The 26744-nt window shown below is 41.1% G+C and overlaps 1 protein-coding gene across 3 annotated transcripts in view; it reads left to right on the top strand.

Annotated features, from left to right (window-relative positions):
* The window catches only part of TAOK1 (TAO kinase 1), a 69048-nt gene that overhangs the window by 24912 nt on the left and 17392 nt on the right, over positions 1-26744 (top strand). For 2 of the 3 annotated variants that reach the window (XM_039562884.1, XM_039562885.1), the window contains exons 2-17: positions 3674-3900; positions 7977-8048; positions 10986-11087; positions 11903-11948; positions 12842-12938; positions 13734-13847; positions 14616-14707; positions 17181-17274; positions 17925-18006; positions 19899-20066; positions 20914-21117; positions 22285-22419; positions 22990-23226; positions 23974-24102; positions 25645-25848; positions 26335-26574. In XM_039562884.1, coding sequence (XP_039418818.1) covers positions 3769-3900; positions 7977-8048; positions 10986-11087; positions 11903-11948; positions 12842-12938; positions 13734-13847; positions 14616-14707; positions 17181-17274; positions 17925-18006; positions 19899-20066; positions 20914-21117; positions 22285-22419; positions 22990-23226; positions 23974-24102; positions 25645-25848; positions 26335-26574 — 2148 coding nt within the window. In that variant the 5' untranslated portion in view covers positions 3674-3768. Of the gene's footprint in view, positions 1-3283; positions 3551-3673; positions 3901-7976; positions 8049-10985; positions 11088-11902; positions 11949-12841; positions 12939-13733; positions 13848-14615; positions 14708-17180; positions 17275-17924; positions 18007-19898; positions 20067-20913; positions 21118-22284; positions 22420-22989; positions 23227-23973; positions 24103-25644; positions 25849-26334; positions 26575-26744 lie in introns of those variants that run through there. The other variant, XM_010402414.4, reaches the window with a different exon arrangement.

Here is a 26744-nt window from a genome sequence, read left to right on the forward strand (position 1 = left end):
TGTACCTTTAATATAGCCATAATTACAGGGATATAACATCTTATCAATTCATAGACTTTTGTGGATGTGTGCGTGCGGTTTCTGCTAACTGATAGTTGTTCAGATGAAAGTAATTTGATAAAACATTTTGTCCTGTAGTCAGTGTCATTTACACCAGTAATGATAGCCACTAAGTGTAGTGAGTTCAGACTACTGTGTGGAAATAGAGCTGGGCCAGTCCTATGCCTTGGCATTCCCTGGTTTGCTTTAAATCTTTCTCGTGTTCCTACACCACCTTCTTGGTTAAGAGTGGAATTGATCTAAGTCCTGACAGTTGTGTTTATGCAGTGCAATATTCTCTTTTTGTATGAGTGACACCTAGGAAAAAATGTGAATTTATTTTTTCTAATTTTAGCAGCCTGCAAGGTGGCTTGTAGGTAGTCACGCAGGGTCGGAGGGCGCCGTATCCTGTTTGCAGTGCCAGTTTCTTGGCCAGAGCCAGGATCAAGCCACCTAATCTGAACTTAAGTGATATGATCAGTCCTATCCACTGGGAACAATTGTGTTTCACAGTATAGCTGCACCTATCCAGAAAACCGGTAGTGAAGAGACTGCACTGGTGGAAGAATGTAAAATACCCAAGTGCAGCTTGACTGTACTTTAGAAAACCAGCTGCCTGCTGGTGTGTGATTTAATTTTCAGTGCAGTGTGTTTGTAGGGTTGATTTTTTTTGTTTTAATCTTAAGTCTCACCTGTATTTTTAATACACTTAAAATAATGCAATAACTGCTTTGCATGCTGCTTCTCCTGCCTTCCCTTCCATTTCCCCAAAGCATTCAGGTGTCATTACTGCAAGGCAGTAGGCAGAGCTCTGCTGCTGGCACTGCTGGGCTTTGGTTGGCAGTGCCTGTTGTCCAGGTAAAAAGAAGACTGAGGGAATTTAATATTGTAGCATCCATGAAAGTGGGAGCACTTTATTGAGCGAGACTGTGTAGAGCTTTCTTATGGATGGAATTTACATTAATGCATTTTATTGTTCCATCTAAGGAGATGAAACGATAAGCACAGTGTCATGTACACATTTGTGACTATTCTGTTAAATAGATTTTAATACTTAATGGTTTTTTTCTCATGCTTTTCAAAGCAGCAATTATTTCCAAGAATAAAGATAATGGAATTTGTCTTGATGCTCTCAGGAGTAAGGGGGGAAAAAGTGTATTTTAAGGTGTATCACAGTAGGTGAGGAGTTCTGCTCTGTCCCGTCCCACGCCTGTGTGTGTTGTCAGTGGGCCTGGTAGGAGTTGTAGCTGCAGGAGGAAATATTCCTATTGATGACATTTCAGAGGCATGCTCAGAAAGGACGCCAAGAATGAGTCTGGTGGCTGGTTTGGCATGGGGGGTCGGTGGGGAGGGGGAGAAGGCTGTAATCCATCTCAGCTGCGAGCGCAGGGTTTTCCTCTCGCGCTGGCTCTCACACGCACGCTCGCTCGCGGGGACATGTGACTTTTGGCCATATTAGCAGGTTTATCCAAGCCTAGCCCCTCTGACTAACAGATGTAGGGAAAAGGGCATTCTGGGATTGCAGCAGTTGCTTTTGAACAACAATGTCCTTTTTGTAAGAATCTGATGCTTCTTAAAAGATGGAACATGACATCATTACCGTCGATCCAAGAAACATTCCTTCAATAATACTGAGTGTGCTCTGGTTATCAGCTCCCTTCCCCCAGCTCCTTTCTCTTGCTTTTCTGACATGCTTTTTGTCTATTGTTTTGTTGGGGCCTGTAAATGTGAAACAGTTGTCTTTCAGTGTTATGTGCTTGCTAGAGCTGGAATCAAGTGGAATATTGTTGATTTATAAGAAAGAAAGCAAAATAACAGAAACCCCACTTTTCCTCCAGCTTTCATAAATGTAGTGTGCTTCAGGTATGGGCTGAGCTGGAGCTAATTATTTCCCTTCCCACACGGTATTAGTTACTGTGTTATGCAAGGGAAGGTGGGGATATCACAGTCCCATTCCTGTGCATCCCACTCGGCCTCACTGGCAGCTGTGTGCAGATGCTGGTTGTTCTGAGGCTCCTGCAGTGATCCTGCGTCGATAGGAAACGTGTGTGTGCTCAGCACTGCAGTGTGGCAGAGTTGTGAGCAGCTGCATATTTTCTGTATGTGTGTGTATATGTTCTTCTACTTGGTCCACCACTGGGATTTCAGTGTCGGCTTTTCCTTATCCCCTGAGAGCGGGCTATCACGGAAACACATTCTGGGTTGCATTATAAATCTCTTTGAATGCTGACTGCTTGGAGGAAAATGCTGGATTTTGCTTCCCTTCTCTGTATTCTCTCTCCCATGCCTGTCTTCCTCAGAAAAACTGGAGACTCTTGTGGAGTTTACAACCAGCTACGTCTCGCCTGTGTTTCACAGCTGGGCTCTGCAGCAGTGCTGGGAGGTCTCTTAACAAGGAGCAGGCAGGCTGTGGCACTTCCACATGCTGCAACTCTCCAGAGAAGAGAACCACTGAGTACAAACATGCAGGAATATGTCTTTTTCCATCCTTGCAGGAATTGCTCTGCAGGGAGTGGAAAACAAATGATTCATTGATGGTCTAGAGGCTTGGAGAAAGGTGGAGTTCATAGTGTCCAGAAAGGGAGGAGAAATGGACAGGGCCTTCTGATGTGTTGGTTAAGCTCAGGTTTGTTGTCTTTCACATCTTCATAATGGAAATAAAACCCCAGCTTTTTTAAAAAACAAATTTGAGATACAAAATAGAAATTTAAAAAGCACAAGTCTTGGCCAGACAGAGATTTCTTTGGAAAGAAGCAAGATGTGTGATTAACTGTTTGCCAGTGACAGAATTGTTTTTATCGGTGATAATTTACAGAGATTTGGTAGGAATTCCCAATAGCTTCCTTTAATGGGAAAACAAAAAGGCTTTTTGTTTGTAGTGGTTGTTTGGCATCACCGGTTGTAAAGATACACTAAGATTTTAGCACAACTTAACAGTATACTTTTATTCTGGATAGATTCCAAGACACAGAGCTTGTAGTAAATGAAAGCAAACTCATGGTGCAGACAGAAAGAATTTTATACGTTCCCAGTCGTGTCTGAAGTTGCAAGTTCCTCTGAAGAAAGTGTTTGCCAATGGCCTATTGTCCATTGTCTCATGTGCCAATCACAATTTAAATGTGTGTTTGCCTCTGCTGAAGCAGAGCAGAAGGAGGAGCATCGGGTGTGGAATCGGGTATCTCCTGTTCTGGATGCTGTTTCTCTGAAGAAAGGGGTTGCAAGTAAATCTCTGAAGAACAGGCACTTTGTGATAGACATCACAAAATCCAAACAATTCTTTAGGACACAGTGGGTGTAACTTTTCAGAGGGAAGGTGTCACGGCAATATGGGCTCATTGGTGATGAACTGGTTGTCACTGTAGGTTAGAGATTCTCTGACTGCTCTGCAGGTGATCGAGCAGATGCTGGAACATGGAATGTGCTTCATTTTGTGTTTTGATTTTGGTTTCTGTCGTGGAGAAATGCTTGACTGGTGTCACAGTGGGGCTGTGACATTATCCCAGCACACAGGGTGTGTTGCTTCACGCATCAGGGCTGCTTGCTCTGGAGGAAGTGGAAGCTGCTTTGCTGTGGCTTGTTTCAGGCTCTTTGAGCGGAGGATAATCAGTGAAGGGTTGCAATCTTTTTCTTGCAGTAATCCATGCTGAAGAGGCTCCATTCATACAGATGAGCCAAGGGTTGAAGCAGCACTTTAAACCCAGATAGTCAGTCGGCTGACTGCCCAGCAGGATGCCATCAACCAGCCGAGCGGGCAGCCTGAAGGACCCCGAAATTGCAGAGCTCTTCTTCAAAGAAGATCCAGAAAAGCTCTTCACAGATCTCCGAGAGATTGGCCATGGAAGCTTCGGAGCAGTTTATTTTGTAAGTAGCACCATGACTTGTGAATTTTAGCTGTGTTTGTTTTTCAACTGTGGGTTTAGACTTTTTTGAACATAATAAGGAAAAAAAAAAACTGCTGTGATTTTCTTTGTGTGGTGGTTGGGGCAGAGATGTTATCGTGTGTGTCTGTATGGTCTCAATCCTTTCACAAACTTGCAGTCTCTGCAAGGTGTTTGCATACAAAAAAGCCCCGGAAACTTGGTCCTTGCCCCGTGCTTTTAGGTGCCTCATTATGTTGCAAGCAGGGATTTATGTGCAAGTTAAAACATGGACTTGTGCTCAATCAATTCTGACTGGCAGTGCAGTTCTCTTGGTCCGATCATCTCCTTATCATCTCTGTTCCTTGAGAGAAATTGAGTTCTCTCCCCCTTTGTGCATACCCCGAGGCTCCCTTAAAGCCATTCTTTGTGTTTGACACCTGAGTGTTGGTGCTTTTGTTGTCATTTGTCCTGTCACATCCATTCCTACTGGAGGCAAGAATCCCAGTATCCATCTGCATAAAACTTAACTTGACATGAACGTCTGGACAGCAGAATTTTTCTCAGGCTGCTTGTATAGCTTAACTGGCAGTGGGATCCTCATGGTAACCTCAGTGCAGGTTGCTGTGTGTTAACCAAATACTGTGGGGCCTTCATTAAAAAACACTTTTCTCAGAAAACCTTTTCACGTTTATAATTATAGGAGGTGTGGCCAAACCTGCCAATTTTCCTTCAGAAAGCCATTTGTGTCACTATTTTATGAGATGCCTATTCAGTGTTACTAATTGCAGCAGACCATGTTGGGAACCTTCCAGCACAAATTTAATGCAGCACAGATGAACTAATTAGGAAAAGCTTCTTAATTTTGTTCCCTGCTTAAAACTATGAGCCACCACTGTCTGGGAACGGATCTGGGGGAGGAAGTGTTTTCTAACGAAACAATACTCACCTGTGGCCTTAAATTCACCTCATTTACTCACTTTGGTTAAAGAGTGAATATAAAGGGAGGCAACTGACAAATCTGTCTTCCTGCTGTGTGGAAATAGTACTGAAGAAATATTGCAGAAGTTTTTTTGGAACACTGTATCTTTCAGAGCATGCATGGACCACACAGGTATGGAAACCGATAATGCATCTGCAGGTAGCCTGTGAGCTGGATGCAAACAGCATTCCCAAACAGCTGCAGGAAGCTGCCATGGGGTATTTGTAGCCTGCCTGAACTTTGTCGTTGTGGTAAGGGCTGATGGCCCATTACCAGCTCCTTTTCCAAAGCGATTACAACTCAGAGGCCATTAATTTCTAGCCCTTTCTTTCTCTTTTTCCCCCCCACCATTTTAAATCACCAGTTCATTATAGATCGGTATTTACTCACTACAGAGTGCAATTACTTGCTGGCATTTGGATTGTGCTTCTTTGTCAGAAAGTACCTCTGATTTGGCACTTGCGTAAAGACAAGTGTAAGCAGTGCATCACACAACTCCAACCTGTCTGGGGGCTTCATTTTTGTCAAGAGAGGGTTTCTGATAAGGATACTCTATTGTTGTTTCTGTGTTAGGAAGTTTAAACCTGTAAGTTGTGTTGTATCTTTTTTACTACTAATTGTTCTGAGATCTTGATTCTGAAACTATTCTGTGCAATGTACCCCATTCTTCAAACAGAAGCCCAAAAGATGAGAGAGCCAACATGGAGAGGGAAATTTAATGTGAATTAAATAAGCACGAAGAACTAAAACATAGGAGAGTCTATCTCTTGGGTACTTTATTCCTCTGTAAAGCTAGAAATAAAACTTCCTGAGTTTCTTTAACAAGATTTTGATTCAGCTACTGCAAACAAATGAAACTTTCTCTAATTAATATAATATTGGATTATAGTTAATAACTGCTTTAAGTGATATTACTGAAGCCAGTGACATACTCTACTTTTTCTTTGTGCATACTTTGCCTGTATCAATGCTGAAGCTACTCTGGTCACCAGATGTTGATCCTTTGTGTGGAGTTTTTGGAGGAAAGCAGGATATATGTCTGCCGTAAAACAAGCCTTGTTCATTTGGATGGTTTAAGGGAGCTAGCCTTGCACATCCTCCTGGCTTTTATCGAGGAACTGTTATTTCAATTATCCAAGATCACAGGGAAACTAAAAAAAGCAAATGAAACTCCGTGATTTTAATATTTCTGGGGTGTCAGCCAGGACAGTTCTCCCTCTGTAGGACTGTAGGTGTTCAGCAAACTCTGTCAGGTGGTGTTTGCTTGGATTTTCTGATGCAAAGCATCCTCTCCCCAGGCTGCTTTCATGGCATACAGCCTGCACAAAAAAATGTGGTTGGTAAATAGATGTGGGGGTAATTATCCAATAGAAAATTCATACAACCCTTAAATCTCCCCTACCTTATTTAAAATAGAGTTTAGTGTTTCACTGTTAGTTGTATCCATCTTCCTTCCGCTTTAGCAGTGATCCCAACAATGGGTTTGATCTTGCTCCTCTTTGTTTCTGTTGCATCCTTCAATGGCAGAAAGTTTCTTTTTTTTTTTCTTTCATAATTGATATGAATTTTGCTGGTTCACCTCATGGTTTTAGTTTCTTAGAAACTGCAAGTCTGGCACCTCTGAATCATTTTTGGTATTATCCTTACCCTACTCCCTGTTCTGCAGTGTAATAATAGCTTTTGCTTGACACAGGAAACCTACTACACTGGAACACTGCAGATGGAGCAGAAGAATAACCCACTCTCTTTTGTTAGAGCTGGGTTCCTTCTGCTTTACTGTAGTATTTTGCTTCCCTGTTTTATTGACAGTTCCTCACTCAGTTGAATGTTTCAGAGATTGTCTTTAATCAGTAAAGATCTAGGAGTCAGAATTTTGTTCTACCTTTTTTATCTCAAACAACAAAAATAGTCACCCCCCCACTCAACCTTACAGGTACTGTCAGTGAGAGGATCCCCTCAAACAGAAAGGAAAGTAAAAATAGTATTGGTTCAGGCTTATCATAACCAGTTGAAATAAAGACTAACAGGGAATTCTGGGAATCTCTTTAATGAACAGCAGAATTAAAACATGACTGAAAAACCTTTTTACAAAAGGCAGAGCCCTAGTACTTCATTAATCCATGTTCTGGTAGGCTGTGCTTGATAGTACAAATATATTAAAAATCAGTGTTTTCATCAGTCATCAGTGAATGCTGTAGTGCACATTATTCTGATTTATATCATTTGGCTTCATGTCCAAGTTGATTATTATTATTAGAGAGACTGAGAGGCCTTTTCCTCTACCACCCTCCTGTGCTGTTGAAATATTTAACAGGAAATCTGGGGTCTTGTCTGGAGCCGTTCTTCCTGCAAGGTGCTGCCTCTTCTGCCATGGGGAATGAACCCTTGCTTTGGTACTGAATTAAACACAGCTTCTTGTCTAGTTCTTGCCTTGCATTGTTGCTGTATGAAGTCAGGAAGTTTGCCTTTGAAGTGTGAAAAACTATAGTACATTTATGGTGCACTGTAAATAACAATACTATGAAACTGAGAAGTCTCATCTGAAGATGGGTCACTTGGATTGCTGCCATCTCTCTCTGTATCATCTGCCTTCCTTTAAGCCACAAAAGTTAATTTTTGGGAGCACTGGGGAGAAAGCCACCAGTGTCTGGAGCAGGTATCTCCAGTGCATCGTGTGACATCTTCCCATATGGTTTGAATGGAACTGGGTGACTGAGCCTTGCTTCTGTTTCATATGGAATGGACCTCGGCAGGGAGAGAAGTTGATTTAAGGAAAATCCCTTCTACTTGAACCAGAGCTGCTTTTATTAGCTGTGATTTTTAGTTTAAGTCACAATGCTTGACTCCTGCAGACACTTGGTAGATGCTGAGCATGGAAAATGCCACACCTTATAGTATCTCCCAGGCAGGAGGGTGATCTTTCACTTTGGAAAGAAATTTCCAATTCTTGCAGCATCACACCCCTTGGAAGATATTTTAGTTTAATGCTCTGCAAAAGTTAACTAAGAAATAAAGATTATTTTATGATTGTGTGTGGTTTGCATGTTATGGAAAGTTGGGGCCTGAAGAATCTGATGGATTGTGTTTTCCTGTTACAGGCACGTGATGTGCGCACCAATGAAGTGGTGGCCATCAAGAAAATGTCATATAGTGGGAAGCAGTCCAATGAGGTATGTAGAACATGTTGTATATTAAACCTTGATCACTGCAAATAATTACTGTATGGGATGATTTTAGTTAGCTTGGATTCCTGCAGGAGAATTATTTTCTGTAAGTGTAAAGGTAAATAAGGGTACTGTGTAAACAAAACAAATTAGTTTATTGTTCACAGTGTATTTCTGTGTAATCTGCTCCTGAAAAGGATGGGTAGAACTCTCTTCTTTGAGACACAAAGGGCTCTTTTTGGGACCACATAAAGATGTAGACAGGAAAAAAAAGAAAATTAAAAATGATGGGTTGGTATGTTGGTGTCTTATTGCCCTTAAATGTTCCATTTGAAATGCCTTTCTAAAAAACCCGTGTTTTTTCCTGGACAAAGGAATGACAGGAATGGATGCAGTAGTGAGAGCTTCAGAGGGAGCCTTGCTTGTACAAAGTAGTGAGGCAGAACACATCCCTCCCTGGAATGACTGTGCTCATGAGCAGGTGAAACAAAGGCAAAACAGTGGTGAATGAATGAGTGTGAAAATCTGAACAGCAGCGTAATTCCAGAAGAATTGCCAGAGCCAGGGATTAAGGCAGTCTTTGCAGAGGGGTCTGTAGAAGTAGGCCTCTGAGATTTAGACATTAAGTGTTTTCATGGCCACCCCAGATGTGTCTCCTTTCCCTAGGATGCTTAGCAGAGATAGTTGATTTTATACTTGAAATGTTTAAGTGCTAATACAGATTCTTGAAAATCCCAAGATGACACGAGTAGCTGATTTGATATTATTTCTGGTAAATAATGTCTACCAAATCATGGCATGATTTTTCAACAGAAGTATTTATTGTAAGCATGTTGTCCAAGGCATTAATGGTTCCCTCCCTCCATTCTCTGTATTCCAGTCTTGCTCCAATGAGTTCGACTAACAGCTCATTGCTTTCTGTGCCTGCCTTTTATGTATTGATCATCTGCACTCCAAGGAGCTGAACTATTCCTTCCTCTGTGTGTGTGTGTATGTCTGTGTAGGAGGTAGAGGTAGCAGTGTGTCTCCAGCAGTCCTGAATTCTAGCTTCAGAGTTAAATTTGCTATGGCTGTTTCTGTTTTGTCACTGCGGTGACTTGTTTAACTGTGTACTGATGAAAGAATAATTTGTACTTGCTACTTGTCCTACTGTTTTAATTACTGTGAGCTATAAATACTCTATTCACATGAATGAAACAAACTGTGCATGCTTCAGAAATAGTTTTTGTTTGTCTTCAATGCGTATGTTTCTTTATTTTGAAGAAAGTTAAGACCAGGATTAAAACACTTTCTATGTTACATCCATATTTATTTGTTTTGTTCAGAAGTTCACTAGAGTTATGATTTAGTGTATGTAAAGAAAATTGATTGAGGGCATTCTGGTATTGTTTGTATTTACTTTGGTTTCATAATAAGATTTTATCATTGGTGGGAACAATTATTTTCTCAAATAAGGCCATATTTTATACTAAAAATAAGTTCAAAACCTTTGAAAAATGTAGTACTGTGCTCTTAATGTGATCTTGGAGCTTTTTTTTATGCAGGAAATCATGATTACTTCTTGACTAATACATCACTTCTCTCTTCCCGGTGTAGAAGTTTAGCATGATGCTTTCTTGGTTTGGCTTGTATTGCTTAGTACCTCAAGGCCTTGGAGGCTGAAGGTAAAAGGCAACTAAGTCACTCCAGTGTCAGTAAGAGAGTTTATGTTATAGCTGCACTGTGTCATTCTCTAGCATTTCTGGTGTTGAGAAATGCTTAACTTAGTCCATCAGCTGCCTCGACTTCCGTGTTCCCTGGTTTCGTGTGTTTCTCTAACCCTAAAATTTTTATTGGGGTTTTTGCACATGTTTTCCAAAGCCTTAGGGTAGATAGGCCCTCTGTCCCTCTGTGAATGCTACCCACATACCAACACCTGAGGAGGAATGTGCTGAGAGATTAACAGGACCTGGAAAACAGCTTTTGAGCCTTTTGGTGTTGGGTGAGGTTTCTCTACCTCTGATTAACTTCAGAACTGATACTCTTGCTCAAAAACATTTGCAGTGTCAACATTCTTACGTTGACAGCTGCATACTCAAATGGTTTCAGCTACTGCATTTGGTTTTGAAGGCACTTTCTGGTAGTTGTAGTTTTGCTGTTGCAATCTCAGACTTTGCCTTTCTTGCCTGAGGAGATGTGGATGTGCAGCATTTGGGGGGACTTGGAGGTCTCTGAGGGGAGCAATGTCAGTGTCTAGGCACACATTGGAACTTGGCATTTTGTACTTCTTCTGTACTTTCTTCTGTACCTTAAAGTTGCACTGGCAGAGTTCCCCTTATTATAAACCTGGCTTTGTTTTATCTGTTTATATTTTTTCTCCAGCAGAACCATTCCGTTATCTAGTAGGTAACTCATTTTAAATTGACCCTTGTAAAGATTAAACTAGTAATAGAGAAACATTATCAAGAATGTAGTCAGATAGTTGGCAGCTGATAAAGGGAGCCTCATCCAGTGTAATATAGTGACTAGTAGGGATAGGTCTTTATAGTACCAAGAGTTGAGAGAGGCAGCTGATCCTGCTGAAGGACACTTATCACCCACATCTCTTTCAGGTTGGGGTGTGTGTTTGATTTGACAACAGAAATGGTGTCCTTTAATAGAGGACCACTTCTTTTTTGAGGACTTGCTCAGATATTAAGTGTTTACCAGTATATCCTATACACGCATACAAATATAAAGCATTACATTGATAAGAGATCCTTGCATACAGCCAAATTGATCAGCAACTTACTTTGTAGGTCTGCTGAGGAGTTAAGCAGTGAACATCATGGTGTTGATACAAACTTCTTTGATTTGAACCTTGAGATAGTTTTGCCTCTTAACATAATTAAATGACATAATAACAACAACCAAAAAAAAGGTAACAGTTCTATAAAGTCTTTCTATTCCTTTTATTCCCTACAGAAATGGCAGGATATTATTAAGGAAGTCAAGTTCCTCCAAAGAATAAAACACCCTAACAGTATAGAATACAAAGGCTGCTATCTGCGGGAGCATACAGCATGGGTAAGCATCTGCTGCTCTGCACTTCTCTTGCCTTGGTTAAAGGTGCTTTGAAATCTCTCCAGCTGGATTTTGGGAGGCACCTGAGCACTGGTGTTGCACAGACTGAGATGAGCGTAGCCAAGGGCCTTACAGGTGCTCAGCAGAACTGAATGTACTTTCTGGGACCAAGAGTTACGGAAATCTTCTCTTTCGCTTAGATTAAGTGTTGCTGTTCTGATGTATTTAGCTTGATGAACTGAGTGTTTGAAATAACATACACCCATCACTAATAAAGTTTTGTAGTGCAATGTACTAAAGAAATCATATTACTGAACTAATAGTTTAAGTACTGTTTTTTGAATTAGCTTCAATAAATATATAGGGCAGAGTTTTAGTTTCTCTTTTTGAAATCTGACTGGGACAGAATCTTAAGTAAATCCCTAAATAGCCCTTTAATACTCTGATAAGCTTGTTAAGTGCAATTTAACATTCCTGTTAAGTATGTGCATATAAAATACAATATGTAATACAATACCTAACTGGTTATGAATGTGCTTTTGCCTTCCTTACAAGTGGTGTTGCTTGGTGTCTTACACAGGAGGGTTATGCCTAATTCCAGTTAGAGCTGTACTTGTGGGAGGGGTCAGTGCTGTGGCACTCACCTTGTGTGAGGTGACAGTGCTGGGATGGAGTTTATGGTACAAGGAACACTTGTTTTGTTATGGCAGCCTGCACTGTGTGCTCCAGGAATTAGTTCTAGATTTCTCCATACAAGTCTAGAAAACATACATTTACTGTTACAGTTTTTCTAACTACTTGATTTCTTCCTATAACAGCTTGTTATGGAATATTGTTTAGGATCAGCATCAGACTTATTAGAAGGTAAGTCACACGTGTTTATTTGGTGGAAAGTCAGGAACCTACTGAACTAGGAGGTTGCAGCATCACAGAATTGTCTTTGAGTATATAGTTTTATTTGGGGCCAGAGTGTGTATGAACAGGCACAGTCAAATTTGTCAGATTCTTGCATAGCTGTAATGGTTTTTCTGTAGAATATTGGCTTTCCCAGGTGCTTAGTTTCTCCTTGGTTCATATTATTTTAAAGTTGTCAGCTATTTGTTTGCTTCTGAGTTTTAGGTTCTCCTGCCATGACAGTTCAAGATTTACTTCTGAAAACCCTTGCTGTTGATCCTAATGCTTACTAACAACTGTAGGCCTGTTGACTAAAATAGCACTACAGCAGTATTAGGGTTTTGCTTGATGAGGTCTTCTGTTAAGTGGTCATTTTTCTATCAGACTTCTTATAGTGAACTTTCTTTGAAGATATATGTCTGGCCAGTAAGTTGTTCCTTTCCTTGCCAGAAGCATTTCAGGACCAAAAGCTGAACTGCCAGAATCTCACCTGTGTTGCTACAATTTATTTGCGTGTGAATTGCTGTAAAGTTCTGGGGTTTGGGATTTTGCTTCATTAATGGAAAAGTGGGTGTTGAGTCTCAAGTAGTTACTTGGGAGAATGGTCACAGAACTGACAGGAATGTAGTTTAGGGTTGGAGAATGGTCTCTTTGGTAGTAAATAGCTGCTGGTTTGCAGTTAGAAGATTACATCTGATTATAGAATGTACTCTGTGAACTATTTTTACATTTGCTTCTCATACTGAACCTAGTGAAAACGAACTTTTAGTATTTCTGATTGTATTGTTAACAGTACTCACTTGCATGCTGCAAACTGTATTGTTTTCTGTAATATTGAATTTCACATAAATTCTTTCCTTAAGTTCATAAAAAGCCATTGCAAGAAGTGGAAATAGCAGCAATTACCCATGGTGCTCTCCAGGGATTAGCATACTTGCATTCTCACAATATGATCCATAGGTAAGTGGTTATACTTTTGCTGTCTCATACACACTTACAGGTAATTTGTTTTGTTGATTGTATCCCCTCCATCCCCAATTCAACATTGTAAGCAGAGATTTTCTTTCCACAGTATCCATATGCTCCCAAACAGGTGATTTCTAGTAGTCTAAACACTAGCAAGCTCTGTATCTGCACATGCACTCTCTTACAGCTGGTGTTCGTAATTTCTGCAGAATTCCTTTGAATCTGCTAAGCTTTTCAGTCCTTGATCCAGTGCTGATTGTCCCTGAAGCAGTGAATAGCAAGTGCACCCACACAGTTTGTAGGAGCTGTGAGGCCAAGAATGCTGGGGCAGGGAGAGCTCTAATTCTTGAAAAATTAGTTTTACACAAACACACACGTTGAGAAGCACACAGTAAGTTTGGGATGCAAATGTTCTTTGTGTTTAAAGTAGCTGCTGCATTTCAGTAGGATGAAGAATTCAAATAGTTACATTATGAAGTCCTTTTAAAAAACATTGAAAAAGGACACACTTGGTTCGGAAGCTTTTGCTGAACTGTATGTGAAGCTTATCCTGTTACACCATTTAAAGTTCATTTTTAAGACAAACATTAAGACTAACATTTAAGACAAAAGATTCCAAAATCAAGGGCCACTTTAAGCAATTAACCTAATGGTTAAAGACTTTGTGTTTGGAGGAAATGGGAATATTTTGCAGCTTGAACGTGTGAATATTGGTGTGTTTTGTAGTCTGTCCAACAGAGTTTTCTTCTTTGGAGAGGAGTAGTACTGACACTTGTATTCTATCACCAGAGATATCAAGGCAGGGAACATCCTGCTGACAGAGCCAGGACAGGTGAAACTTGCTGACTTTGGGTCTGCTTCCATAGCATCTCCTGCCAACTCATTTGTGGGGACGCCATATTGGTAAGCCAAGAGTTTTACTTATTTCTGGCTTTGTGAAGTGAAAGGGTCATGTATTGGCTATTTAATATACTTGGTCTTACTGGAGCTAGCTTTGTAATCTTCCAGTTGAGGTGGTGATGAAATGTACTTTCTTAGAAAAAAAGTTCAAATAGTAAGCAGGCTCTGAGTTCCAAGAAACTGAGTATCCCTGTATTTGTAGTTCACAAAAAGTAGTAAAAATATTTCGCTGTTCTGCTTAGACTGACCTAAAGTGGTAGAGGTGGGATTGAATCATCTGTAATATATTTTAATCACTCCCCCCAGTGGTTTAAACAATTGGTGTATTCTCACCACGTCTGGTTGTTGAAATAACTGAAGTGTTTTTTCTTTCATAGGAAAGGCCAGGTTCACTGAACCAACCCCTTTGCAGATCCCTTGTATGCTTTTGATCTCTTACACCTAATGTGTGGTGTTTACACAACTGCATGTTATAATTATTTCACCAGAGTTGGTTAGCCAGCTAAACTATTGGAAATGTGGGAGGGTGAGAAGGTGATGATACTCATAGATGGGGAGCTGGGCAAAGCACAGGAGAACATCAAGCAGCCTCTGCAGGCCTGCACTAGTGTGGGTGCCTGGTCTTTGTTCCCAGTATCCCATGGTCATGCCTGATAGCTTGGGGAATGATTTGTTTATGGTAGCTGAAATCAGGGAAACAGCCTATTTTGTACTGATGAAGAGAATATGTTTGTTGCATTGCCTATTTTGAGCACCAATTTCCTTTCTTAGGATGGCCCCAGAAGTGATTTTAGCCATGGATGAAGGGCAGTATGATGGCAAAGTAGATGTTTGGTCTCTTGGAATTACCTGTATTGAGTTAGGTAAGTTAACGTTCTTTGAAAAAAATTTAAATGTAGTTATTTAGTACCTAAAACTTCTTCAGCTGAATCACAGTGCAGGAGATTTGTGCTCCCTTTCTTGTCCTGGCTTCTCTGGGACCTGAGTTTTAGAGAAAAGAGCTAAATGTACTCTAGAATTCAAGACCAAGTCTCCAGTGTGATGTTTATTGAACTGGTATTTGCATTACCTGAAGAAATAGAGTTATGTAGACAAAGAGAGTGGCCAAGTGATATCACTAAGGGTGTTCACATTCTGTGGGAGAGGCAGTTAACTTCTGAACTGAAAAACAGTCTATTGCTGAACAGCTTTAGAAGTCAACTATTAAAGGTACCAGTGTGGAGATACATTTTTGCTATAAGTTGATATTGTTTCTGTGAAAATTTAAGATACATTAACAAAATCTGCAGTGATGAAGTTCTAGAAAAGTGGACAACTTCAAAGCTGTATTCAGTGTGTGTTATCACTGCTGAATAGATTTTTTTTTTTTTCCTTAAAGGAAAAGATATGAAATAATCCAATTTTGAGGTGGTAACCTGAAACTGAAAGCCTAAAGAAATGATGGCATTGCCATTAGAACAGACCCTTTAAAGCAGGATGTCAGTTTAAAGGGGCACTGTTGGTATGGCATTCTGTTTAAATTTAACACGTTGCATTTGCTTGGAACAAAAATGCCCTCACTGAAGCACACCATGCACGCTACTGCTCCCATGCACCTGAGGCTGTCCTCCCATCCTTGTCAGATCTGATTGCTCATGCTCCAGCCCAACCTCCATGGAGGAGCAGCCCAGCTAGGCAGTGAGAGCTCTCAGGAACACACTAATCCATGTGAACCGCACAGTTTAGCTAAAAATGCTGTCTGGCATTCCAAACTGTCAACTTCATTTTCTTCCAGGATGCGAAATAGATTCTTTCTTCAGAGCAGAGATTATCTTGTTGCGTTTGGTTTTTTTTTTTTGGTTGCCAATATAAAGCAAGTTGAAGGGGTGTGACTGTCATGACAGAATCCTGCTCCGAGTGGAGTAAGGAGACTTGGCTGCCTGCAGGGCTCCAGGAATGCAGTGAGCTCATGGCCACCACACCCCCGGGAGTCCTGCACGCCGCGTTCTTGCAGGATGAAGCGTGTTGGGCTTCGTCTACGGCTGCTGGCGTGGTGGGAGGTGAGACTAGGTCAGGACAGCAGAGCAGTGTAGGCTGGGTCTGTGTGCCTGGCTCATTTGTGTTGCTTTGAGTAAGCATGGGAAGACAGGAGGAAAATGAGATGTCTGGTAGTCTTCTCAAATTATCACTTACTCTTAGAAATGGTCTTATTGAGGGCTCAGTTTCAGGGTTTCTGGAAGATTTCTGTTTTATTCAGGTGAGCTAAGAAAAAAAAGCTGGAGAGAACATTCCGTTAAAATAGTTTAATGAATAATCAGTCTGATCCTTGATAGCAGCAACTAGTTATCTTACAGATTAGAGGAAGTAAAGTTCTGCATTTGCAGAAAGACTTAAGTCCTCAATTTACCCATTCTGAGGAACTTGTAGGGCTTAGTCCATCCTGCCGTAGCCATGAGTGAACCATGATCTCTGATCTATAGTTCAGTGCTACTATTTGACTCAAATCTGAGGAGCAGAATAAGAAAACTAGCATTATTTTTTCCTTGTTTGTTGTTGGTTTTTTTGGCTTTTTTTGAGGAAGGAAAGTTTTCTGTTGCATTTTCAGTAGTGTAGGAATGTCCTCGTGGCCTGACCAGCTTCTCTGGAATGTTTATGGCGAGGCCGAGCTTTATAAAGTTTGCCCCATAAACATTCTGATGAAGCTTCAATTTTGTTGTTACAGTGAGATCATCTCCTTCCTCATTAAGCTTTCATGCTGTGTCAGTCTATAAGAGTAACACAAGCTTGAAAGAGAGAAGAGCCAAAGAGAAGGCAACTCTCAAAATAGTATAAAGAGTTGGCCTGTTGCTGACTTCCTGCCCATGTGCTTAGTCAGTTAAGTGTGATTTGATGGTTCTTGTAACCAGCTTTTTCTTCATCACTGCTGTCCTGCTAGAAATAAATATTTCTTAGCTTTTTAGCAACTGTAGATTAAAAAAAAAACAAATGGGGGGTGTATGAAACCAAGAATGCTTAGTGGCTAAACACCCAGTATAGAGCTTACTGTTAACTTACTCCTATTTTAGTACATTACAATGAGTCAGAGAACTCAACTATGATAAACCACGTAATTTAAAAGCTTGAGAGGACAAGGCATTTGATCTTCAAAGGGCTTTCATCTTCTGCAATGGCACAGGACGTATGCCAACATATCTGTCTGATTGCAGGGTAGGGTTGGTTTGGGGTTCCATGTTCAGGCAGTAGGGATTTTGCTGATGTGGTTTTCTTTTTAAAGGGATGTAAACTGGAAAAAAAAAAAAAAGAGCAACAACATGAGACTATCTCCCTATATAAAAACTTCTTTTCTCTTGTGTGCAGCGGAAAGGAAGCCTCCTTTGTTTAACATGAACGCAATGAGTGCCTTATATCACATAGCGCAGAATGAATCCCCTACACTACAGTCTAATGAATGGTGAGTATTGCTGAGGGAGGAATGTTGTAGGGGATCACTGTAAATGGAGTGCTTTGTCATGCTGAGTTCTTGAAATGGCTGGAGTCCTGTTGGGAGGATGTGAGCTGGAAGGTTCTCATTAGATTCATTATACATTTCATATACAAAATTGACCAATTACTAAATATACATTTGAGACTCTTCAGTGTAGTAGGAACAGGACAGGCTGCTGGAAGAACTTGAAATCCTGTAAAAAATTCCGTTCATGGGTCAGTAAACTTTGGAAGCTCCCAAGCTAGCCAAAACTGTGGGTTTTAGTGTTTTTTTATCACAAACCGCACAGTCAATTTCTAAATCTTGTTTTGTTGAAGTATTGCTTTGCAAGATGAAGACACAGCTTGTGTGTGGCAAGTGTCTGTTGCATAAACTTCAGAAGAATAAAGCACAGTAGTAACATTTTATGCCTCCTAGCCTCAACAACTGTCTTTTGAAAACAACAAATACAGTAAACTAATTTCAAAAGTTAAAAACTTCCTAATTATGGTTTATGGCACCATAGTCCTTGGCCTAGGAGCTACAAGCATCCAGATGTGAGGATCTTGACTCCTTAATGAATTAAACTGGGTTGGTAACTTAGGTGGATTTTTTTTTTTTTTCTTTCCTTGACACAGGTCTGATTATTTTCGAAACTTCGTAGATTCTTGCCTCCAGAAAATTCCTCAAGACAGGCCTACATCAGAGGAGCTTCTGAAGGTTGGTTTGCCTGTCCTTTCTGTTTTCCATGTGGTATTAAAAGGGGCTGTGCCCTGTGATGATGATCTGTCTCACCTACTGTACAAGGTTATGGTTAGCGATGCTCAAACACCTTTGAGCTGAGAGTGCTGTGGGGTGTACTGAGCTGGCAGCCCTGGCTTTACTGCCTGTCTGCAGTGTCTCAGAGTGTTCCCCAGGTGACTTTCCAAGCCAGCCTTGGAGTTCTCATCATAAAAGGTCACTCCATCAAGTGACACTGGATGACCATCAACTTGTCAAGAGTTTTAGTTTATAAACTCAGTCATTCCAGTGATTGTAATTAATCCTGACAGAGCTGCCGTGCATTAGCTAACTAATACCTTTTGTTACTTCCCTCTGTGTTCTATGCTGTATACACGCCAATGTGCTTTACACAGACCTGAAATTCACTGTTCTAATGGTATCCTTGGGGGAAAGGGGGCAAAAGAAAGCAGTTTTTCCTCCCCATATTTTTCCGTGGCATGAAAAAGCCTCAGCAGTCTGCAGGCTTGTTTTATTTCTTAGCTTCTTTTTTAATTCTTCATTTGTGTTCCTGGATGCTGCTGGTACTTGGCTTTGCTCACTCTAGTCTGGAGACAAAGCCAGTGGGGTAGATAGATTGTTGCAAAAGGCTGACATGTGAGCAGAACTCACATAGAAGATGGGTGTTAGGGCTGCTTTTTTGTGTGACTTTGATGGATTTCCTTTGTGGCATCAGGTGGCATTCAGAATTTTGCTAACTTGTCATTCTCTTTACAGTGCTTGTGACATTTTGGGTTTCTTTTTATCCTGGCCCTGTTTCTGCTAAACAGTGTTTTTCCAAATTTTTTGCATTGCAGGGAAATGGATGCTATTTATGAAGGTTTTATCAGCACCTTTTTGCATGTTTTTACCTAAAAATGGCTCTGAGGACTTGTGCCTCTTTGAAAACTGTCTATTCAGAAAGAAATGCAATTATCCGGGAAAGGTTTCGGTGTGGGTGTATAGTCCTGCCATTTCAGAATTCTACGGATTGGTTTTATTTTGAGCAATGTGCTGCAATTAAAGAGAACATTGATGGAAATGAAACATTTGGGAACATATTCCTTCCATAACTATAGTCTGAAACAGCTGCATGCCACTTTATAAGGACAGGTAGGGAATGTGCCATGTTGGAAACAGCAGTGCAGTTCTCCAAAGGAACAAAATGAAAGTAGTGGTGGTGTTAATAATGACTCATGCTTGCACAGCACATTGCATCTGGAGAAGCAAAAGCTGCTTCTGACATACACAGACAGTTCTTGCTTTACCTATTGGCAAAATGTAGCCACCTTTGCAGACAGATATGTTGAATATCTCCAGGAGAAGAGCAAAACATGGGGAACTGTTCCAGGACCAGGCTCTTAAGGTTCACAGCCTATTTTATGACTCAGAGCTGTATGATGAATATTTGATTCCCAAGCTTTTCTAAACAAGGAAAAGGGTTTTATACTGAGAGTTAGCTGATGAGTTAATTAACATTTGGTTAAGGATGCTAGCCAGTCTAGCACCTTTAGCTTTTATCTGGTATTTGTTGCTCTTCCCTCACTAAACCACAAGTAGATAATGTCTCTGAAGTCCACGTTTATACTGAGCAAGTTTTCATGGCATGTAAGACGCCATTTCTGGGTTTTTACACCTTTATTTTTTTGGTGGAAGTCTGCCATCAGAAAGCAATCATTCTGAACTCTACCTGGATTGCGAAGTCTAAAAATAATGGTGGTGTAAGCTGTGAAGGTGTTCTCCTCCTGTGCAGGGAAGAGGACTAATAAACCCAACTAGAGCTCATCACTGTGTCCTCAAAGCATGTGCATTGGAGGCATGAGAGGCCACTCACCTGTTTGTGTGTTCTGCAGCACATGTTTGTTCTTCGAGAGCGGCCCGAAACAGTGTTAATAGACCTGATTCAGAGAACAAAGGATGCGGTGAGAGAACTGGACAACCTGCAGTATCGTAAAATGAAGAAGCTCCTCTTCCAGGAGGCCCACAATGGTCCTGCAGTGGAAACACAGGAGGAGGAGGAGGTAAGAGAAATGCTGGATTTCATCACTGAACCAGAAAAAATTAGACTGTCATTTAAATAACCACAATTCAGATATTGCTGAAACGAAGGAAGGCTGTTTACACACCTGGCTGTAAACACTGTCTCCCTCTTTGTGCTTGGAATAAAGCTACCTCAAGGCACAAACAAGGACAAACAGGGTACATGCCTGGTGCTGGCAAGAAGCTGTGCCATGTGTTCATGCTTGAACAGTCAGCTTCCAGTCCTGTAAACCCTCGCTTTTTTTGCCTGTGTATGAGGCTTCATGAGGACTCTTTAGCAACTGCAGTTAGCCTCTGTTTTGACCATATGTACTGAGGATGTTGTTCTAAGTCTAAGGCATAGAGATTTGTACTTGATTTATTAAACAAAAACAGGACGAAGAAAAACAGGTCATCAAGGAAATTGATTTATCTTTTTTGGGTTGAGTGCTGCAGTCACCATGCAGAGCTAGAGACTCTGAATTCCAGTTCTTGTGTACACAAAGGAACCTGCATGGTGCAGGGTCCCAGCTGAGCACTCAGGTGATGCTGGTGTCACAGCAGTTTCTGGTGACACGCTGTGGCTGATACATGATCGAGTTCAGCTTGTTAACAGGCTCTCTGTTGAAAAGAATCTGACATCAGCCAGTTAATCTTCACAAGGCTGACTCCTTCTCTCCCCAGCATCCCACGTGAAAAATGTTTCATGGCAATGCCTGGAGGGTGGAAAGTGCCATGATGTGTCAGGTGGATGCCTTTAGAGAAAAATGGAATGAATGTTCCATTTGGTAATGTCCGCAGGTACCACTGGGATGGGTTTGAATTTTCTTTCTGATTCCTTTCTCCTAGGAACAAGATCATGGTGTGGGCAGGACAGGAACAGTGAACAGTGTTGGAAGTAATCAGTCCATTCCTAGTATGTCTATCAGTGCCAGTAGCCAAAGCAGTAGTGTTAACAGTCTTCCAGATGCCTCGGATGATAAGAGCGAGCTGGATATGATGGAGGGGGACCACACAGTGATGTCAAATAGCTCTGTCATTCATTTAAAGCCGGTAAGCACTGGATTCTTACTGGAGAACTTTGAAGGTGTAAAGTGGGAGAGAATTTGGTTGGTATGAAGTCAGCTGCTCCCATTCCCAAGTCATTATTTGCAGTTTGTATTATTGTGCCCCAAGTATATGAATGTGCACTGGAGACTTGGGAAAGTGGCTATGAAAATAATTTATTTTTGTTAATTCACTAAGAATTATTTTAGTAATTCAGTTATTTCAAAAGCAGTTTGCTTTATCAGGAGGAGTTGGAATGGCAGGTTGTAAATAGGTTTATTTGGTGGATGCCCTTAATTTGCACAGCACTGCCTTGTTGGACAACTGGATGTGAGAGTTCCCCTTTTTACTTCCTCGTTAGAGAATTCCTAAGGTCAGGACCTACAGCAGAAGCCAAAATCTGTTCTGCAGCACCCAGCTTCCCAGCACTTGATTGGAATATTTGGTTAATGAATAAAGGTGTGGGAAAAAGAAATGCAGCAGAAACCACTTCCCTCTGCCAGATAAAGGGTGGGCTGGGGAGTGTCCTCTGAGCTGGGCTGCTCCTGCCATGGAGGGGTTATCAGTTTGCTCAAAGCACTACCGTTTCCATGGCTAATCATAGGTGTGGCTAGAATGTCTTGTTCTTTGCCCAGATATGCAACAAAGACACAGGTATTTCCTCAGGGAGTTAATTAGTGTATCATATCTAACTAGTAATCTCTCTGTGATGAATGACAAACTCAAAATAAGAATGTGGAATACACCATGACAAATTTTTAAATTTGCTTTGAGGTATTTCTGCAGTGGGTGTAATGAAAATCTTCCTCTGTCTTTCAGAGGTACAAAGATGTTGTTTTTGTCTTTCAGACTTGATAAAATCTACTTCATAGCTTTCATGTTTTGTTGAAGTAAACTGTTTAACTCAGCTTTCAGTTTTCCATTTTTTTTTCTCATTTTCAGCTTTAATTAGTAATCTTCCTCTTAGTAATAAAAATTCATGATGAAATTTCTGAAGCAAAGGTCCTAGATCAGAACTCCTTTTGCAGTATGTACCTTCATTGGCAGGAGGATCTTTGAGGGCTGATGAATGCTAAAATGGTTTTTTCTTCCTTTTAAATAAAGAGACTGAAATTAAAAATCTTTAGTAACACAGTTTCTCTTTATTCTCTGACATTAATATTTGCTGATAAGGAGGAAGAAAACTACAGAGAGGAGTCGGATCCTCGGACAAGGGCATCAGAACCCCAGTCTCCTCCCCAAGTATCTCGCCACAAGTCTCATTATCGCAACCGAGAGCACTTTGCTACCATACGCACAGCGTCGCTGGTACGTGGAGGGTTGATTTTGGGGGAGTTCTGCAGGAGGGGATGCTTTGAACACTGCTCTGTGCAGCTTCTCAGAGCTTCCAGAATACCACCAGCATATGGGCTGTCTTCGTTGACTGAGATGCTATCATTGAAATAATTTAGTGTCAATTAATAAAAGCTTCAGTGCGACACCTGGGCAAATGTAATTTGTGTATATTAAATAGTCTCAAACCCAATGTACCCAGCAGAATATAGGAAACCATTTATAATAATAAGCTGGTTTTTATTTTCATATGCATGCTATTAATATTTGTATGTGTGTATATGTATCCACCCTCATTGTATTAGGCTAAAAGGCCATTATTTAGTGTCAGCTTTATAACAATTGTACTGTTTTTCTGCTGAAGCCCACGTGAGTTTATCTGCTACAGCAGAATTGAGTTTTTAATGCTGCCATTAGGATGTGTGCTTTTCTTTACAACAAAATCATACTTCTTAACTGAATCGTTTTCTTTTGTGGTTTGAAGACTGCTGAAAAGTAGATTAAGCAGCATTAACTTCCTCTGGCCCGATGTGGTTATCTTCCTAGGTGACAAGGCAAATGCAGGAACATGAACAAGACTCAGAGCTCCGAGAGCAGATGTCTGGCTATAAACGTATGAGACGGCAGCACCAGAAGCAACTGATGGCATTAGAGAATAAACTGAAGGCAGAGATGGACGAGCACCGCCTCAGGTTGGACAAAGATCTCGAAACACAGCGTAACAATTTTGCTGCCGAAATGGAAAAGCTAATTAAAAAGCACCAAGCAGCCATGGAAAAAGAGGTAGGAGGTTATGGTTTATCAGACCAACCCATGTTTGTTAATTACATGGAATTGTCCACTTCCCCTGACTGATCTAGAGATGATAGTGTGGGCTCTTAGATGTCTTGTTTTCAGGAGGCAAGCAAATTGCTAATTAGAAAATGGTTAATAATCACCTCCTTACACTAAGGGGCTGTGTAACTAGAGGAAAGTTACGTCCTTCACAGCACCGCGTTACACTGAATGTTAGAATCCTGACCCCAGAAAAAACACTGTGAGGGTTTTCCTCTCTCTTGCCATGTCTGTGCTGTCAATAATTGCCTGCCATTGAGTGTTGTGGAGGCAGATTAGCCTGCGGAGAAATGTGCCAGCTACACTTAAATGTTCACTGTCTAGTTGTGTATGGATGGGGGGGGCTATGCTTTTAAATAATTGATAATGAAGTGGTGCTCCCTACAGCAATTATTATCGATTTTTGTTCATCTCTGATCTCTCAGTGGAGGGCTGAGGATATAGTTTATCATAAGATGTTGATTTTGTTAGGCAAGATTAGCTGAGGGAATGTGGCACTGGAGAAGGGCTCTGCTGGGTGCCTTGATGGGATGGGGAATGAGGAGAGAGTGAGAACAACCTCCTCTGACTTGGACTTGTGCAGAGGTGTGGTGAGTATTGTGGTGGCTACCATGAGTTCTGGGTCTTGGAGCTGAAATGGGACACGAGCTGTAATCCATTGGGACTCAGACTGACTTGCTGCTGGATTTGCTGTAGGCTAAAGTGATGGCCAATGAAGAGAAGAAATTTCAACAGCATATTCAGGCCCAACAGAAAAAAGAATTGAACAGTTTCCTGGAGTCCCAGAAGAGAGAATATAAACTCCGTAAAGAGCAGCTGAAAGAGGTAACTCACCTGTAATGAAAAATAGGTGATATAGTGTGAGAGTGGTGAACATTCAGAAATAAAAGTGACACTGTGCACCAGAGATCTTCCGTAGGACTGCAGTGAGTTCTGCAGTTTGTGAGCAGAGTCCTGTGTGTACTATATTTGTTCCATATCTTTGACCTTTGAGTAAGAGAATTTAGTTAGTTATTGATACCTGTATGTTTTGTACTTGTGAAAGTACAAACCTCTCCATTGTTTAATACTACTTTTTAGCCAGAAACATGGGAATTTGGCAATCCTAAGGAATGAGAAAAGGTAGTTTATGAAAGGTCATGAAGATTTTTGTTATACATTGTTGTTGCAGATAGTGGCCATTCACTGCAGCAGTTAAGTGAAGTTTCTTATCACTTAATGATATTTCTGTACAGGAGCAAGAGAACAGAGCAATAAAGATGATCTGCATTTTTTGTAAGGAAAATACCTGTAAAGCACTATTAATTTTAATGGAAAAAGCTGTGTACTTATTTAATAATCATTGCTTTTTAGTAAAAATTTAGATCCCTGTGAAATGCAGAGAAACTGTAGAATGAAACTTCCTGATTCTTTTTCTGGAGTGATTGAGAAACCATAAGCACTATAAATAATTTTTTTGAAAGAACCATTTAATGCTCAAGCATCAGCTTGTGTGACACAACTTTAGAACTTGCTCCAAAGGGGAATATTCCCAAACGTAGGCATTTCCCAGGAGAAAAAAAAGGCTAAAGAGCAGCAGAGCCAAGAAAGATCTAACAGAAACTACAGTAGCGTGGGCTCTTTATAATAATATGGAATCTTTTTCTAAGTGGGCAGTAGATCACAGAGCACCAAGAAACACTGATGAAATACAGAGGAGTTCTGTCTCATACTTCAGTTGAAATGTATCACAACAAGTCTTAATTACTGCATGGGCATCTCTAGTATGTAATCCAAGCAAGCAGAGTCTTTTGCCAAAGATACTTTAAGCAATGCATTGAATGTAGTACAAATGTGGAAACTCTTTAAGTTTTACCTGTGAACTTCTTTACATTATTTTTGTGAGTTATGGCATCTCAGTGAGCAGCTCTGCCTTGATGAGTTACTGTAAAATGAGTACATGCTCTGATCAAGCAAGACACAAAAAATTTTCTGATTCTGTTTGAACAACAGGACATCAATGCTTTCCTTCTCTCAGTCCTTTGGGAGCCTGTAAAAATGTTTGCCAGGCAGGATGGCAGTACCTCCAAGCATTTTCAGTGGCAGCCCATCATTTTGACATTTTCAGCTAATATGTAGGTCTGGAAACTGTGGACATAAACCAGTATTTTGGTCAGTGCAAAAAAAAAGTGGTAGTTAAAGTGGCTCCACTGCGATTTATCTCCTGGTATTTCCTTAGTGTACCTTATGTGATGCATTTTGAAGAGGCTGAGATGGCACCAACCTTGAGAAGAGAGGGTAGAACATAATTCAGTAGTTTATTAGTCAGTTTATTAGCCAAGGAACTTAATGTAACTATTCCACAATTAATTACCTTGCGATTATCAGGAGCTGAATGAAAACCAGAGCACTCCAAAGAAGGAGAAGCAGGAGTGGCTTTCCAAGCAGAAGGAGAACATCCAGCATTTCCAGGCAGAGGAAGAGGCCAACTTACTGAGGCGTCAGAGGCAGTACTTGGAGCTGGAGTGTCGCCGCTTCAAGAGACGGATGCTCCTGGGCCGCCATAACCTGGAGCAGGACCTGGTTCGGGAGGTAAGGGAACAGGCAGAGATGAGACCTGGATGCACCTGTGGGAAGTGCATCTCACTGGACCACCTGCAATCCAACTCAAATCAAACAGAAGTGTTCATTATCACATCCAAAGTGTTTTGGTAGAACAGTGGTTTGATGCTTTGCAGTGCCATTTGGTAATTCCTGTGGCATCCAGTGTACAGATTAATGCCCTCTTGCAGGAGAATTGTTAGGTCCAAAAAGTCATCAGACACAGCAGTTAAGAGAAGATGCTTACTGTGAATCCTCTTGAGCATCTAGAACAGGAAGAAGAAAAGTGAAATGAGGAAGGAAAAATTACCGGTGGCATTGCTGTCTGCTGCTGATAAGACCAAGAAACTCTGTGGTCTGTCCTCAGATGCCTTGGAAAGAGAGAAATGCCCTTGCAAACAAAGTGAAATGTCACTTTGTGAACGGAAATCCAAGTAAGTACAAAGAACCTAATAATTCCCTCTGTCCTCCTGTTAGGAACTAAACAAAAGGCAGACACAGAAGGACCTGGAGCACGCCATGCTGCTGCGCCAGCACGAGTCCATGCAGGAGCTGGAGTTCCGCCATCTCAGCACCATCCAGAAGATGCGCTGCGAGCTGATCCGGCTCCAGCACCAGACTGAGCTCACCAACCAGCTGGAATACAACAAGCGCCGGGAGCGGGAGCTGCGGCGCAAGCACGTCATGGAGGTCCGACAGCAGCCCAAGAGCTTGAAGGTACTAAGTGGTGTAGGAACTCTGAAGGTACTAAGTGATGTAGAAACTCCAGGTGAGAGCTGGAGTCCATGGAAAAGTGGTCCATTACAACCCGTTCGCAGTGCAGGCAGGGCCAAAGTGATTTGAAGCTCATTAACTTGAGGAGTACCATAGTGGTGATCAGGGTTGCA

This window comes from Corvus cornix, chromosome 19, assembly GCF_000738735.6.
Source record: "Corvus cornix cornix isolate S_Up_H32 chromosome 19, ASM73873v5, whole genome shotgun sequence".
Lineage (NCBI taxonomy): Eukaryota > Metazoa > Chordata > Aves > Passeriformes > Corvidae > Corvus > Corvus cornix.